General features: G+C 40.5%; 1 protein-coding gene across 1 annotated transcript in view; it reads right to left on the minus strand.

Moving 5' to 3' along the window:
• Positions 1-14,952, minus strand: part of FARP2 (FERM, ARH/RhoGEF and pleckstrin domain protein 2) — a 158,021-nt gene that overhangs the window by 98,372 nt on the left and 44,697 nt on the right. The window contains exon 4 of the mRNA XM_067539002.1: positions 11,776-11,818. Within this exon, the coding sequence (XP_067395103.1) occupies positions 11,776-11,818 (43 nt within the window). The remainder of the gene's footprint in view (positions 1-11,775; positions 11,819-14,952) is intronic.

Below are 14,952 nucleotides of genomic sequence, written 5' to 3' on the forward strand. Positions count from 1 at the left end.
GTGACCAGATGTCCCAGTTTCCCGCCATAATCCTGGAAGATTATACTGAAAGTAAGATTTTGTTCTGTTTTCACTATAATATTGGGACATCTGGTTCCTCTATACCTGCTGACACTCTATCTTCCTCCTTTCACTCACTCACAGTGTACAACTGGGAGAAATTAAATTGAAGAGCTGTGTCACAGCACCCCAAGAGCAGCTCCCAGCCCCAGAACTCAAGATCTTAGGACTATGAAAACCTTAGTGAATCAGGAAAGTAGGATTCTCATCCTGACTACAGCCCCAACCAGAGGAAAGGAGGTGGGACATCGGATAGTTGGAGGAAAAAGAAGAATGAATAAAACCCTACAGAGTGAAATAATTTAAGATTCCTATTTAGAGAAGATAACCGATCACTATTCTTGAACACTTCAAAGCTCTCAGTGAGGTCTCTCAAGAAAGAACGAAAGAATGAACTACTTCCAACTACATTAGGTTGAAAAAATTAACATTGGATTTCCTGTAAAATACAACACACCTACCCTCTGAAAACATATGACAATCTTCAGCAAAAGTAAAAATACACTCTCACCCCCCAACCCACATACCCCTCACCCATGTATTTGGGCAAGAATGTTAGACCATTCTTAATCTAGAATCAGATTAACAAGAAGCCATTATAATCTAAACTCATATCTGCAAATTGAGTTCAGGTTATAATGCCTAGTAAAGATACAGTGTGCAGAGTACTCTATACATCCAGCAAGTTTCCTTAATAGTAAGGCACAATGTAAGAAATTGTCAGCTTTCATAGTTAGCCTCATGTTAGTTCCTATCACTTTAAATACCATTAAGGAATTACAAAGAGGAATGCACTTGGATATGGTTTTCTAGAATAAACTAACTATTCAGTATCAAAAGAAAACCTAGTTAGATATTTTGAGGTCTTTATAGTCTGTTCTAGACTGTAACTCAAACATTTTTCACACCATATTTGTGAAGACAGGTTTTGCCAGAATGGCCATTGGTGGGGGAAGAACCATTGGCAGGATGACTGTCTGATTGTAGAGGAATTCTGATGCCATCTTTGCCCAGAATTTAAGATAAGTCAACCTTATCCATTAAAAGCTAGCTGAGAGTGAATCAATCTAATTCCTAAAGCTTGCTTGCTCTATTTGCTGAAGTCACTGTCACTAGGGAAACAACTTCCAAGTGAGAAAACATCTGTGTTCACAGTATTCATGTAGCTCAAACAAAAGATTAATCATCTTGATATGGATCATCTTAACATCCCCAAACTCCTGGAAGTTTTTAATGAAAAATTTTAATTGCAGTGAGCCTTACACAAAACTTATTTCTAAGGGCTGAACTGGCTTACCTCCATTGTATTCAATAAAACCACCAAACCAGTAAACAAATTAACACTGAGAGAGGATGTCCCAAAACCCTGGCATCTTCCCTTAGAATGCAAGAGTCAAGCAGTTTCACATGGTGCACATGAGGCAATCCAAATGAATTTTTTGTAGCAGTGCTTTTCCACTTAAAAGGTGCATGCCCCTCTACTAAACTCTTAAGTAGCTGGAAGAACTCAAAACAGAGGTGTCAATCGTCCCCAAAAATCTTTTCCACTCTCCTGCATACACCCCTTTCAACTGACAAGCCCATGCCTTCACTTCCATTTAGAGTGGAATCCCACAATATAACCACTCTCTGACTCAGTCTCTGGGTTGTATCCTACTGATTACCAGACTCAGTGGGCTTGGCATCTGCAAGCATTTTCCTTCAGGAGCCCACTGACAATAGTAATATGCAGCAACAGACAAGCAGCTTCTTCAAAACAAAGTATGATTTATTTTGTCAAAAAGGTATGTAGCACTTAGAGAAGTGGATTTAAAATAACACAGAGCTATGTACATATGGTCTTGCCCATGCATGGCCTTTCTTTCAAGGCCCTTGGTAGATCTGACTTAGCCCTGGTGTCCTCCCCTCCTCCCTGGAACAAAGTTACAGCTTGCTTGCCGCAAACCCCCAGCTCCCAGTCAGTCTGTTCCAACCTGCAATATGTGCGCTCTCTTCCCCTCTCTGTTTCAGCCTGCAGCCCCTGATAACTCAAGTCCCCCACACATCCACAACTTCTGAAGAGCAGATCTTTTAACAAATGGTGTTTTTTGATCTCCACATTCTCAGTTTTGGCAAACAGCCCTGTCACAAGAGACTAAAGAGTCCCTCTCCATGGTTATAAACTTGACTCGTGTGTATGAAGATGTTCCTTATCTAGGCCATTTTTTTTACTTTTTGTGTCTGTCTGATTTCTTTAACAACCCATTTTTGATTGGATGACTCTGTCAGGTCTGACCAAAAGCAGATCAGCAATGACTACAGGGTTCTGGGAGCAAGGATGAAGAAGATGAGGGAGGAGGTTGTGTTCTCATCCACCCTCCTGGCTGAAGGTAAGGACGCAGGCAGGGACACACAAGTTCTAGAGATATATGCATGGCTGCATAGATAGGGTTGATGGGAGGGCTTCAGCTTCCTCAGACATGGAGTGCTGTTCCAAGAAGAAGGTCTGCTAGGAAGAGATGGGGTCCACCTGACCGAGAATGGACAAGAGCATCTTTGTGCACTCATAAATAAACAAAGGAAATATGGTCTAGATGAAATTACTATAAAATAGGTACACAACTAGTTGAAAGACCACACTCAGAGTAGTTATCAGTGGTTTGCTGTCCAACTAAGAGTATGTATCTAGTGGGATCCCACTGGGGTCAGTCCTGGATTAGCACTATTCAATATTTCCATTAATGATTTGGATAATGGAGTGAAGAGTATGCTTATAAAATCTGCAGATGACACCACACACACCCTGGTATTACAAGCACTTTGGAGGATAGGATTAGAATTCAAAACAACCTTGACAAATTTAGAATTGGTCTGAATTCAACAAGATAAAATTCAATAAGATAAGTGCAAAGTACTTCACTTAGGAAGGAAAAATCAAATGCACAGCTACAAAACGGGGAATAACTGGCTAGGTGGTAGTACTGCTGAGAAAGATGTAGGGGTTATAGCGAATCACAAATTGAATATGAATTGAAACTCAACAATGTTATGCTCTTGCAAAAAAAAAAAAAAAAGACTAATCATTCTGGGGTGTATTAACAGGAGCTTCGTATGTAAGGCAAGGAATGTAAGCCCTCTAACTGGAACACTGTGTCCAAATCTGGGTGGCACACTTTACGGAAGATGTGGACAAATTAGGGAGAGTCCAGAAGAGAGCAACAAAAATAGTAAAAGGTTTAGAAAACCTGATCTATGAGAAAAAGTTTAAAACAAAAAGGTTTGTTTGGTCTTGAGAAAAGAAGACTGAGGGGAGACCTGATAACAGCCTTCAAATATGTTAAGAGCTAATATAAAGAGGATTGTGATGAATTGATCTTCATGTTCACTGAAGGCAGGATAAATAGTAATTGATATAATACACAGCAAGGGAGATTTAGGTTAGATATTAGGAAAATCTTTGTAGGGTAGTTAAGCTCTGGAATTGGTTGCCAACGGAAGTTCTGGAATCCACATCACTGGAGGTTTTTAAAACCTGCTGGACAAACACTTGTCAGTGATGGTCTATGTTTACTTGGGTCCTACCTCAGTGCAGCGGGCTGGACTTGATGACTTGTCGAGGTCCCTTCCAGCCCTACATTTCTATGATTCTATAATTCTATGATTTAACTATGCAATCAGGCAGGGTAATACCACACAGATACACAGAGGGCATAGGATATTTATAAATAAGTACAGATATTTCCTAGTTCTCCACATGTTTAGACAAACTTTTCTGTTTCTATCTTCTTAGCAGCCATGCTGACAGAGAGATCCTGGGCAGGGAGTAGAGAGGTACTAGTGTTCTGTGGGATCAGATATGGCCAGACTTTCAGACCAATGTGATCAACCATCCCCACCCAGCAATTAGAGAATAAGATCTGCTACAGCTAGAAGAGAGCGATTAAGAAGATGGAAGCTTTGCCTCTCCTGAGCTCGGAAGGACTTTTGCTACTAGAAAGAATGGGAAGAAACTGCAGAGAGAACAGAAACCCTGCCAATACCAATATGGTTTTTGCAAAGTGGGCTTTTCAGAAAAGTGTTGAATAGATTTATTTTGGTGTCCTCCACTGGAAATCCATTCCACCATCACTTGGGCCACAGACTATTTGTGAGGGTCAACAGCATTCAGCTTAGCCTGTATGTGACCGTGTCTTTTCCTGACAGGCAAGTGGCTGTTGGAAGCATCTTGCAGGACTGCTTTCATACTCTGGGTATACATGTATAGATTATGTGCATTGCAGGCAGGATAATCCATGGTTAATACCATTCAGACTGGATGAACTTGGAAGCCCTTTTCTAATTGCAGATTAGCTGTTTGCCATAAAGCCAGCACATCACAGAGTTTTTCTCCAATTCAATGACTACAGGGTATAACAAAATAGGGGCAACATGTATGTTCTTTAAAAAAAATTAACTAGTCTTTGATAAATGTGACTGCCATATTCTTTATCAAAGTCATTGAAAATAAACTCCTTATTGAACACTTTACAAAAGTTTATATATATATATATATATATATATATATATATATATATATATATAAATTTTATACACACACACACACACACACACACACACACACACATTCAGAATAGATGAACACAAAGGGCTGGCTCAAGTGTAAATTTTAGTAATGTACTAAGCATATTTAAAAATCTTTACAGCTATAGAGCACGTCAGAAAAGATTCCAAACTACGTATGCATCATTTATTTCACAAATCTGTATCAACTCCATACACTAAAACTACAAGTATGTCTGAACTGTATTAACTTAAAGCCCATTTAACACCCACCATTCACCACGTTCCAGCCCAGAAATTAATATATAAAATTAAGGAAACACTGGAAAAAACAAGTAGTACATCAATATTGACCAAAAAAGAGAAAGTACAGGGAAAGACTTCATATTATTGTTGGAGTTCAGAGCAGCTTGGATGATTTGAGCAATCCTCAGAGATTTTATTTTTTCAACTGCAATATTTAAAACAAGAAATCTGCCCATCTGAAACATCTGTTAGTGTTCAGGTCACAGTGTTTCAAGCACACTTGAAATTGAAGCATATTTTAGTTTTAAGACATTTAATATAAAATGGAAAACATTTACATGTACTACTTCCTGCACCCTTTTAAAGTCTTGAAAAGGAAAGTTATATTTTGTACAATTCCACAAAGGAAAAAAAGTTGATTTAAAATATGAAAAACATTCCTTAGTTTCAGTTTTCATTAGTCCACGCCTCAATATTTGCCTGTTAATCAATGTAAAACCAAGAAAGATGTTAATTCATTACCAAAGAGCTGCACATGCAGTAGAAGTTCTGTTCGAATTCTTCTATTGAAAATGTCCTTGTGCACAGTATGACATAAGAATAGCGAAAATAAATTGTTCAGACAGACAAATGACACTTTCAAAGTTCTCAGCATGAATGCACACACTTTTAGGCAAGTTTTGCTTCTCAAGTCAATTGTAAAAGTAGAAGAGTATGAAAAGAGGGTTCCAGTACTCAGTAATCAATGCTTCAGAACTTAAGAAAAACACTTTCTTGGGAGTTCCCAAAAACAGCTTTAAAAAACTGAACCCTCCCCTTTTCCAGCAGTTGCAGGTTTAACATGGGACAAGAGACACCCACCACCACCACCACTAGTTTTTTAGGGGCTAAAAATCTAGTTGACCTCAAAAAAAAAAAAAAAAAAAAGACTCAATTTATTATGGACCTGAAGTCAGCAGACAATGGCCTCAGCATATCACTATGTTCTGGGTCATGGTCTGCAAATACAGTATTTTGGATGAAATTGCATATCAGGTAGCACCTGGGCATCAGTATAGGTTAGGCAGCAGATGCTAGTATAACTCTAAATTTCTCCAATCTATTCAAGTATGGTACACGATGTGCACAGGATGAACAGGCACTTGCTAGACGCATGCTGCACAGCTGATGCCTATTAAGTGTCCCTGTGATGCTGGCAGACCAGGTGTCAGCTCAAGCCAATGTTCCAGGCCTCACTGAACACTTACAAATGCACAGCTGGAAACCTGTCTTGCTTGTCTGTGCCTTAGCATTGTCAAAATAGATATTAGATGTTAAGCTGGTAACAGTGTGTTTACTCTTCATAAAATGCCTGTAGGATGTAATGATTTCACTTATAATCTCTATAGGCCATGGCATAAAGTTATATTGAGAGTTTGGATTGTAAACCTCTGTAATTGTGTAACTCAACAAACAGGAAAAGCAGCATTGAATAAGGTGAAGTGGTCAGCACACAAGAAGGTCCATTGAAGGAAAATGACATATTGTTGAGCATCAAAGCACAGAGACTTCGCTGATTGCATTCCAAGGAGAGACCTATGCAGGAACTCATCCCATCACAGTTTGGACTCTGGAGTGGATAAAAATCCCTGACAAGAAGAAACTGAATCTCTTTTATGCTGTCTGGATGCTGAGACACAAAGATTTCTAAACATAAGCAAAAAGAGATCCCCATGGGCTAGCCCTGAAAGATATTTATGACAAGTTACTACAATTCAGTCACCTTTTGAATCACAGACAAACTCACTTGCATGCTTTAACCTGTAAATAATTATATTATCCCTTTTTCCTATTTAATAAACCTTTAATTAGTTTATTACAGGATTAGCTACCAGCATTGTTTTTGGCGTGAGTTCTAAAGTACAAATTGATCTGAGGTAAGTGACTGGTCTCTTGAAACAGGAAGCAACCTGAATATTTTGTGATTTTTCATGTAAGTGACCATTTATCACATAGTCCAGGTTGCCTTTGTAGCAAGAAAGACTGGAGTGTCCAAGGGGACTGTCTGTGACTCCATTATAAGACTATCGTAGTACTTTGGGAGTTCACATTTGTTACTGGGTTGGTGAAATCTAATTATAGAACATACAACCAGTCTAGGTTGTCTGCCCTGCTTTTTGGCAGTCTGCCTGAGGTTGGCACACTTGGTCACGAGCCACTCCAGACAGTATGATAGTCCCATCAATTTTTTGCCAAATGTTCTCCTTGGGAACGAATTCCTCTCCCAAGAGAGAAACCATTTGAATACGCAGGAGCTACCATGTAGTGGTATACACAAAAGATGATCCTTCAGAAGTGGAAACTTGTCATCTACAGAATGATAACCTTGGATAGCTTCTTCAGGACAGTACTCTCTCTTTTTTGTTTGTCTGTCTGTCTGAAAGTTGAAGAGGAAAAAAGTTGGAAACTTGCACCCTGGGTTTAAGCTAAAAAAAGTCAGGTCACCTCCATTTTTTGTCCGTCAGTTTTGATTGAAGAATTTCTAAAGAAACCTCCAAATACTAACTTTCTACAGTGTTCTGGGGCCACTTGCCAAAGATCTCTTTCCTTAAGAGAGATGCCACTCCTGGTCTCCTGGCAGAGAGACCAAACTGCCCCCAGTTCCTTCTTTACCACAGAGTACGTATCTGAACTCTGAAGTAGTGGGGAAGAGGGTAGGCAGTGAAGCACCCACAGGGATAACCATCTCAAAGAACCTCAGTTACTGCACAAAGTGTGTAACCTCCTCTTCTTCTTCAAGGAGTGTCCCTGTGGGTGCTCCATTTTAGGTGACTGTAGAGCAGGGCCCCTTGTCGGAAGGAGGGGGCTTCAAAGTTGGATCTGTGAGTGATAAGACAGTGAGTCCTAGCCAAGCGTCTGAGACTGAGTCTTGCTTAATTGCATAGTGCTCTGTGAACATGTAGGCCGATGCCCAGGTATCTGCTTTCCAGATGTCTCTGATGGGTAGGTACATTGTTTAGGAAGGCTATCGACATGCACAATGATCTGGTGGTGTGTGTTTGCTAATGAATAAGCCTACTGTCCAAAGAAGTCTAAGCATTTCCAGTCTATCATATGGGCTGGTTCTGGAGTGGTGATGTCTGCCCCGTTTGTTCACGGCCTCTACCACCAAGAAATTTGGTGGGGCATGTGAAAACAAAAAATCCACACCCTTAGAGTATCATAGCAGGGGTCTGCCAGGTGATCTTGGCCAGGTCCATTAGTCCCTCATTTATGGGAAGCGTTATCTTCGATGAGGTTGATGATTCTAAAAAGTCCAACAGCTTGTGCTGAGACTCTGCAACCTCTTCCAATGGAATCTCGAGCAAGTCAGCAATCCTTTTAAATAGCTCCTGAAATGGTTTAAAGTCATCAACTGTTGTGGGTGATGGAGGCATGATGGCTTCGTCCAGAAAGGATGAAGAAATATTGGTCAGTGGAGTGACTTCCTGATCCAAAGTCTCCTCCTGCTTGTCAAAACTCTCCTCCAGAGGCTCGGAGGGTCCCCCTGCCAAGGCTGATGGGGAGTGTTTTGGTCTCTCCTTGTGGGTGCTAGAAAGCCTAGACTATTGTTGCCTGTAAGCAGCCCCTGGGTACCAATAAGGCCATTGCAGCAGCCTGTAAGCAGCCCATGGGCCCCAATAAGGCCACCCCAGGTGATATCCATGTTGTTCTTGTGAGCCTGGTCCAGTGGTTGTCTGAATGGGTGATGAGTGGCATAAGGAGTAAATGTCTCCTTCCTCATCATCAGCCTCCTCTCTGGAAAGGGGGTGGGGGACCCACAATCTGGATGGTACCAAGAAAGGGAGATTCCAGTGTTGCAGAGACTAGTAGGTCTTTGTGGAGAAGAAACTGTTGCAGTACCAAGAGCATCGCTACCAAGGAGGATGTTGTTGGTAGTGCCACTGAAGTTGAAGAAGTCATTGGTACCAATGTGGCTGTGCCGTGCACTAGGTAGTCGGTAGGTGGCGCCATAGCCTGTAGGGAAGCTAAGTTGCCTGGTGCTACAAATTTAAGTAGCTCATCAGTACTGCAGAGGAGAAAGCAATCTTCTTTTTGCCACTCCTCTCAGAGCTGTCCGCTTAGGGTCTTTGGCTTTCGTGGTACCAGCAGTACTGGAGGATCCCGCCAACACATAGGTGCTCAACCGCACTGTCATCTGTATCGAAAGTGTCAAGTGAGCCGGGAAACATTTCTTCTTAGCTGGTTCCCTGGAAGGCGAGGTTGTTGCCCACTTTTTAACCACCTTTTTGAGGACTGTTATTTCCTCTGTCAGAGTGGCAGGGAACGTCTGTCAAAGGCTTTTGTCAGAGTCCGGTGTCGGGGGGGGGAAAAACGGGATGACGATGCGGCAGCGCGCGCAGCAGACATCTCCGGGCACAGAATTTGAGGTCCTTTGCTTTTCTGGCACAAGATTCGATGTTGTGGCAATGCGCACATTTCTGAGGTATGTGTGTCTTGCTCAGACACTTGACGCACTGGGAATGCCCATCCCAGACCAGAATCATCTCCTGGCAAGAAAGGCATCATTTAAACCCCGGGCTGCAGGCGTGCCCCTGTCAGTAGTGTTACCCCAGGAGAAGGAGATTAAGGCTACACTACATTATAAGGGTGAATAGAATCTTAACTAATAGCAATTAAAAATTAAAAAAAAATCTTTCTAGGAAATTAAACAGGGAGAGGGGAGGTAGCTATAGCTAAGTAATTCTACTCTAAAACTGTATTAACACTACTCAAAGAGGTAAATGTGAAGGAAGCAAAAAGGTGCTGCTGTGGTTCCATCACAGGCCAAGGGTGGTTGAGAAGGAACTGAGGAAAGTTTGGTTGCACAGCACTATGTAGTATTATGTAGGAGTGGCGCAAGACAGGGAGAGTGCATGTGCGGCCCAAACGGGCACTGCTACTGAAATTCTCCAATCACAGGGAGACACATTCACCTAAAGTGGAGCACCCAAAGGGCCGTCTCAAAGAAGAACATAAGTTTCTGCAGACTACTGTCATCAATGGAAAAAGATAACCCCATAAATGATTATAGAAGTCCCTGTAGAGCAGCGGTTCTCAACCTTTTTTTCCCCCGAGTACCACTCGGGCCAGGTACAGTCGGGTCAATTAACACGTGACCCGACTGTACCCGACCCGAGTACCACTCGGGAAAAAAAAGGGAGGGGACTTGCAGCAGGGTTGCGCGGTGGCGGCGGGAGGGATTTGCGGCGGGGTTTTGCGGCGGCGGGGAGAGACGGGCAGCGGAGTTTCGCGGCAGAAACAATGCCCGCCGCCGAAACCCTTCCGCTGTTTCCCCATTTTCGGTGGCACGATTTCACACGGGCGGGTGGGAGGGCCCTTCTGGCGATGGCGGATTCAGCGGCGCACATACCACCCAGCCTTCCGGTAAGTACCACCGGTGGTGGTTGAGAACCGCTGCTGTAGAGCATAGTCAATGAAACTGCTGGCAGGAGTGGGAATCCACTACACTTTCCTACACTTGTGATTCCATGAAACCCCTACATTTAGAAGCGGCAAATGGGTACCCAATTAATCCTGTTCTAGAAGAGGAATGTCTTGTACATGGTGTGCAACCTAATTCTTCAATGCTAGATTTCAAAGGATATCGGCTCACTTTATATCATCATCTTTTCTTTGGGCCTTTGATTTCACTCTATGAAAAATAAAGCAGAGAATGTCAGTGCTGAAAATCTCTCTTATTGGGCAAAGACTGGAAGCAATTTCACTGCAGATATTGTCCTCCTCCTACATAATGGGTGTAAGTAAACCAGAACATTCCTGTTTCTTTCCACATCAAAACAACCTAAGCTAAACAAAGCTCCAACAGTGTGACTGATACTCCTCACCTACACCTAACAGCAGTACAATCTACCAGATGTATATCTTTGCCAAGTGACAGGTTCTCAGTAATTTCAAATTCCATCCAGTACACAAAGCCCCAAGTTTACAAGTGCAAATATGAACTTTATCTCCTGGTGCCAAAATATATTTTCCAAATATCTCCTAAATAACGGAATAGACCGCTGCCTTCTGAATTCAGGTTTAATACTGCCATTAGTCATAGCTTAACACGAGACACCTGAAGGACTTTAGATTCTCAGAATTCTAGACATGAGTTGGTATCAGACCCAAGTTTGAGTACACATTTCACACTATCTGTAGAGGTAGCATGCCAAATTTAGAAAAGGATATCTCAAAGATATTAAGAATGTAATTCCCTAGTGCATACTCCACAAGGAGAAAGACCAAAGTTGTCTGGTTTATGGCTACTACATGTTACCATAATGGATGCAATTGGGTCCTTTATCATTTTGTGGTCTAACACAACACAAAAATCAAGATTGTCACATTTTTTCAAATTAACTGTATCAAAGCAAAGCATATATTGGGGTTTAGTTATATGGAGGGCTTATAAGGAGGAACTGAAGGCTAAAAAGGCCTTCATTCATTGGCTGGTTGAGAGCTTAATCTTGTGAGAGATGCTCAACACCCTCAGCTTTCACTTAAGTCAATGGAAGTGGGCATTCGGCATCTCACAGAACTGGGAATTTATGGGCAAACTGCAAAAAATTCATTGGACAAGATTTAGGTCTGTGAGGAAGCAACAAGTTAGCTTACTAGAAAACAAAACATCTACCTTTAATTCAAAATAGTACACAAAGCATGCAGTAATTCAACATGTTAATGAAACTATAAGTGGCATAATATATTCTGGAAATTATTGATGCTATTAGAAGGCTTGAAGCCATCTTGACAGTTTGAGTTTGCAGATGCATTTTTAACCAACTATGTATGTAATGACAAGCACAAAACCAGGTAAATCTGACTGATAAATCAAGAACAACTATGAAAACAAACCACCTTAAATTAATTAAAATAAAACTCTTAAAAAATTAAATATTTACTTACTTCGTACTTGTTTAATGATAGGTTTCATAGGTTCAAGCCAAATCTGAAAATGAGACAAAAGTTAAAATGAATATACATATTCAAATGCCGCATAAATGCTGTAAAACACCAAAGCTAAATTCAACTGAAATACTTCCTAAATGAGTATGTATTTCTCTGTCACTATTTCACTGCAACAGCGTAACAATTTTCTCCCATAAGTTAAACAAATATGCTTAGCCAAAATTTAAAAACTTAAAGATATACTGCAAAAAACATTGTGATACATATAGTCTTAACAGTTTCCCACATCACTGTACGGAAGGAGTCACACCAGCAAAGGAGCAACCTGTTCCATCAGCGCTGAAAGGAGTTGGCCTTGGAACTAGGGTGGATAAAAATCAATCAATGATTTTTTTTTTTTTTTTTTTTAATTTTAAAAATCAAATTAAAAAAAAAAATCAATAAAATACTGTAAAGTCCAGAAGGGTAAGCCAGAGGGGTTTCAGAGGGGGGTGTATATTTATACCTCCTATCTGTGATTTCCATTTCATGCATCTGACAAAGTGGGTTGCAGCCCATGAAAGCTTATGCCTGCAGAAATTTGTTTAATCTTTAAGATGCTACAGGACTCTCGTTGTTTTTGCAATAAAATACTAAATTTCTCTCTCGTTTAAAAAATAACAGTTACAATTAAATCTCATCACAAACATCTAAACCTACCCTTACAGTCTCATAAAAATGAATTAATGGCTCTAGTCTGTCCAGCCTAACTACCAGCTCTTGCTTCTTGAAAGTTCTGGGCTTTCAGTTTCTGCTTCAATTTCTGTTTCTCAGCAGACTAAAGTCACATGTGCAAAGAAAGACTCAGGCTGGATAGGATTGTTGTTGTTCTGTGCTTATGTGGTGGTGGACCTGGACCGAGCAAGGCAGAGGAGTTAGTTAAGACACTGTCTTAAAGACAGACACAAAAGGACGGAGGCAGAGTAGAAAGGAACAGTGGAGTGGACTGGAAAGAAAAAGGGAAGACGTTATTCAGTACACACACAACTTCCTATATTCCCCCACACTTTTGCCACAGAAAAACTTTTGGGTGTAAGAAAGACCCTACCTGGGAATATTTTGAAGAAATTCCTTCCCTGAATAAAAAAGGAAAATGTGTCAAGTGTAAGCAGTGCAAGGAGGAGATGCAGGGCCTAGTTGCAAGAATGAAACATCATACTGAAAACTGCTTATTGGGAGAAAATGATGTGAAGAGGTGGATATGTCTGAAGAACAATGTGGATCAACTGTTTAGTAATTTAAATAATTCACTTTGCAATGCATCATTCTTTAAGACTCTCTCTCTATGCCTTTTAGTATAAGTCTGATTTAACAAGTAAATTCCCAAGCTGTTTGCTATGTTGGATGCTGCTAGAAAAATAAGTTTAGCTTAGCTAATCCTAATGCCTTGTTTAACTAGTTAACTAGGTTTAGAATCTATCACCTACGTATACGGTACAGAAAGCTGCAATAAGAGAAATCTAGAGTTGCCAGTTGCCACTGGGTGTCATTTTCTTATTTTATATTACATAATACATGCCCCTTATTTTGGAACATAATGGTGATGCCATAAGTCTATTTCCTATTCTACTTCAGCATAACTCAGCTTTCCCAAGGGAACCTCATCCTATACTTGTTTTCTCAAAAAACAGAATTGCCAGTGAGTTCTATGGGGCTTACTCCAAAATTAAGTGCACTCTAAGTACAGTCAGTCTTAGCTTTTTTGGTAATTTGGAATCGGATCTGCATCCTTGCTGGAAAAAAATGTAAACTATTAACTGAATAACAGAGTGAGAAGGACTGAGAAGAATGACTATTCAAAATCATTTTTGAATTTTGTTTCAGGATTCCATTTAAGCATTTGAGACTTTGATTGTGACTGTATCTGCAACAACTTCAGAGTCATCTGTTGGTACTTTAAGCAGCAGTACTGCAACTAAACGTATTTCAGAAAACAAAGTATCAGTAGCAAGCAAAAGATTTCAATCATCCAGTAAAACCACCACCATGGATGTGTTTGTAGTAAGGACCAGCAAATACCAAGAAGGCACCATAGATGAAAAGATTGCTCGGTAATCATTTATGCCACAAATTCTCCTTTTTGCATTGTTAACAATAAACACTTCATTGACATGGTTGAGTCCTTATGACCAGGCTACACTCCACCTGGTACAGCAGACATTGGTGGAAGATTGCTAGATAGTGTATGAGAAGGAACTTGAACAGTGTGCAAGAAATACCGAGGGGAAATTTGCCAGTTTAAACCTTGATGGGTAGAGCAATGTACAGTAATCCAGTAACATGTGCCTGTGTGACAACAGAAGATGGAGTTGCAAATCTTTCAGAAACAATAGATACATGAGGAAATGCCCACACAACAGCTGTAATAAACTGTAAATAAAAATTCAACTGTCACGTGCAGTTTTGTCACAGACAATGCTGCAAACGTGACAAAGATGAGAAGATACTTAGAAGAAGAAACGGAAGGATGCTCCTTAACATATGGCTGCAGTGCCCATTTAATGTATCTTTTAGCCAAACACTTAAGTACGTCTTCTCCAGGAATAAAAGAAAATGTTGTTGAAGTCGCAAAATACTTCCATAACAACCATTTTGCTTCAACTTCACTGAAGAGAGCAGGAGGATCCAAATTAATTCTTCCTCAAGATGTTTGATGGAATTCTGTGGTTGATTGTTTTGAACAATTTATTAAGAACTGGCCTATTTTCATAAAACTTTGTGAAGAAAACTGACAAAATAGATGGAAGTATCTCATCCAAAGAATCTAACACTGGATTAAAAAGGAATGTAGAGGGTATGCTCAGTATACTGACGCCTATATCCATAGCCTTAAACAAACTTCAGAGAAATTGTTGCTGCATTGCTGATGCTGTTGAAATTTGGAAGGCACTTCCAGAGACCCTTAATACCTCACCAGAAAGTTAAACTGCAGGAAATAAAGAAGCGAATGGATCAAGCACTAACTCCACCTCATTTTCTTGCAAACATTCTCGACCCCGGATATAAAGGTAGATGCCTAACTTCTGAGGAAGATGATGCTACTATGGCATGGGCATCTCAAAAATCACTCCTCAGTTATGCCAGTCATCATAAATTTCAGGGCTGGAGCAGAACTATTTAAACAGTACATGTTTA

This window comes from Emydura macquarii, unplaced genomic scaffold, assembly GCF_026122565.2.
Source record: "Emydura macquarii macquarii isolate MOO-44397 ecotype Brisbane River unplaced genomic scaffold, CSIRO-AGI_Emac_v2 contig_499, whole genome shotgun sequence".
Classification (NCBI taxonomy): Eukaryota; Metazoa; Chordata; order Testudines; family Chelidae; genus Emydura; species Emydura macquarii.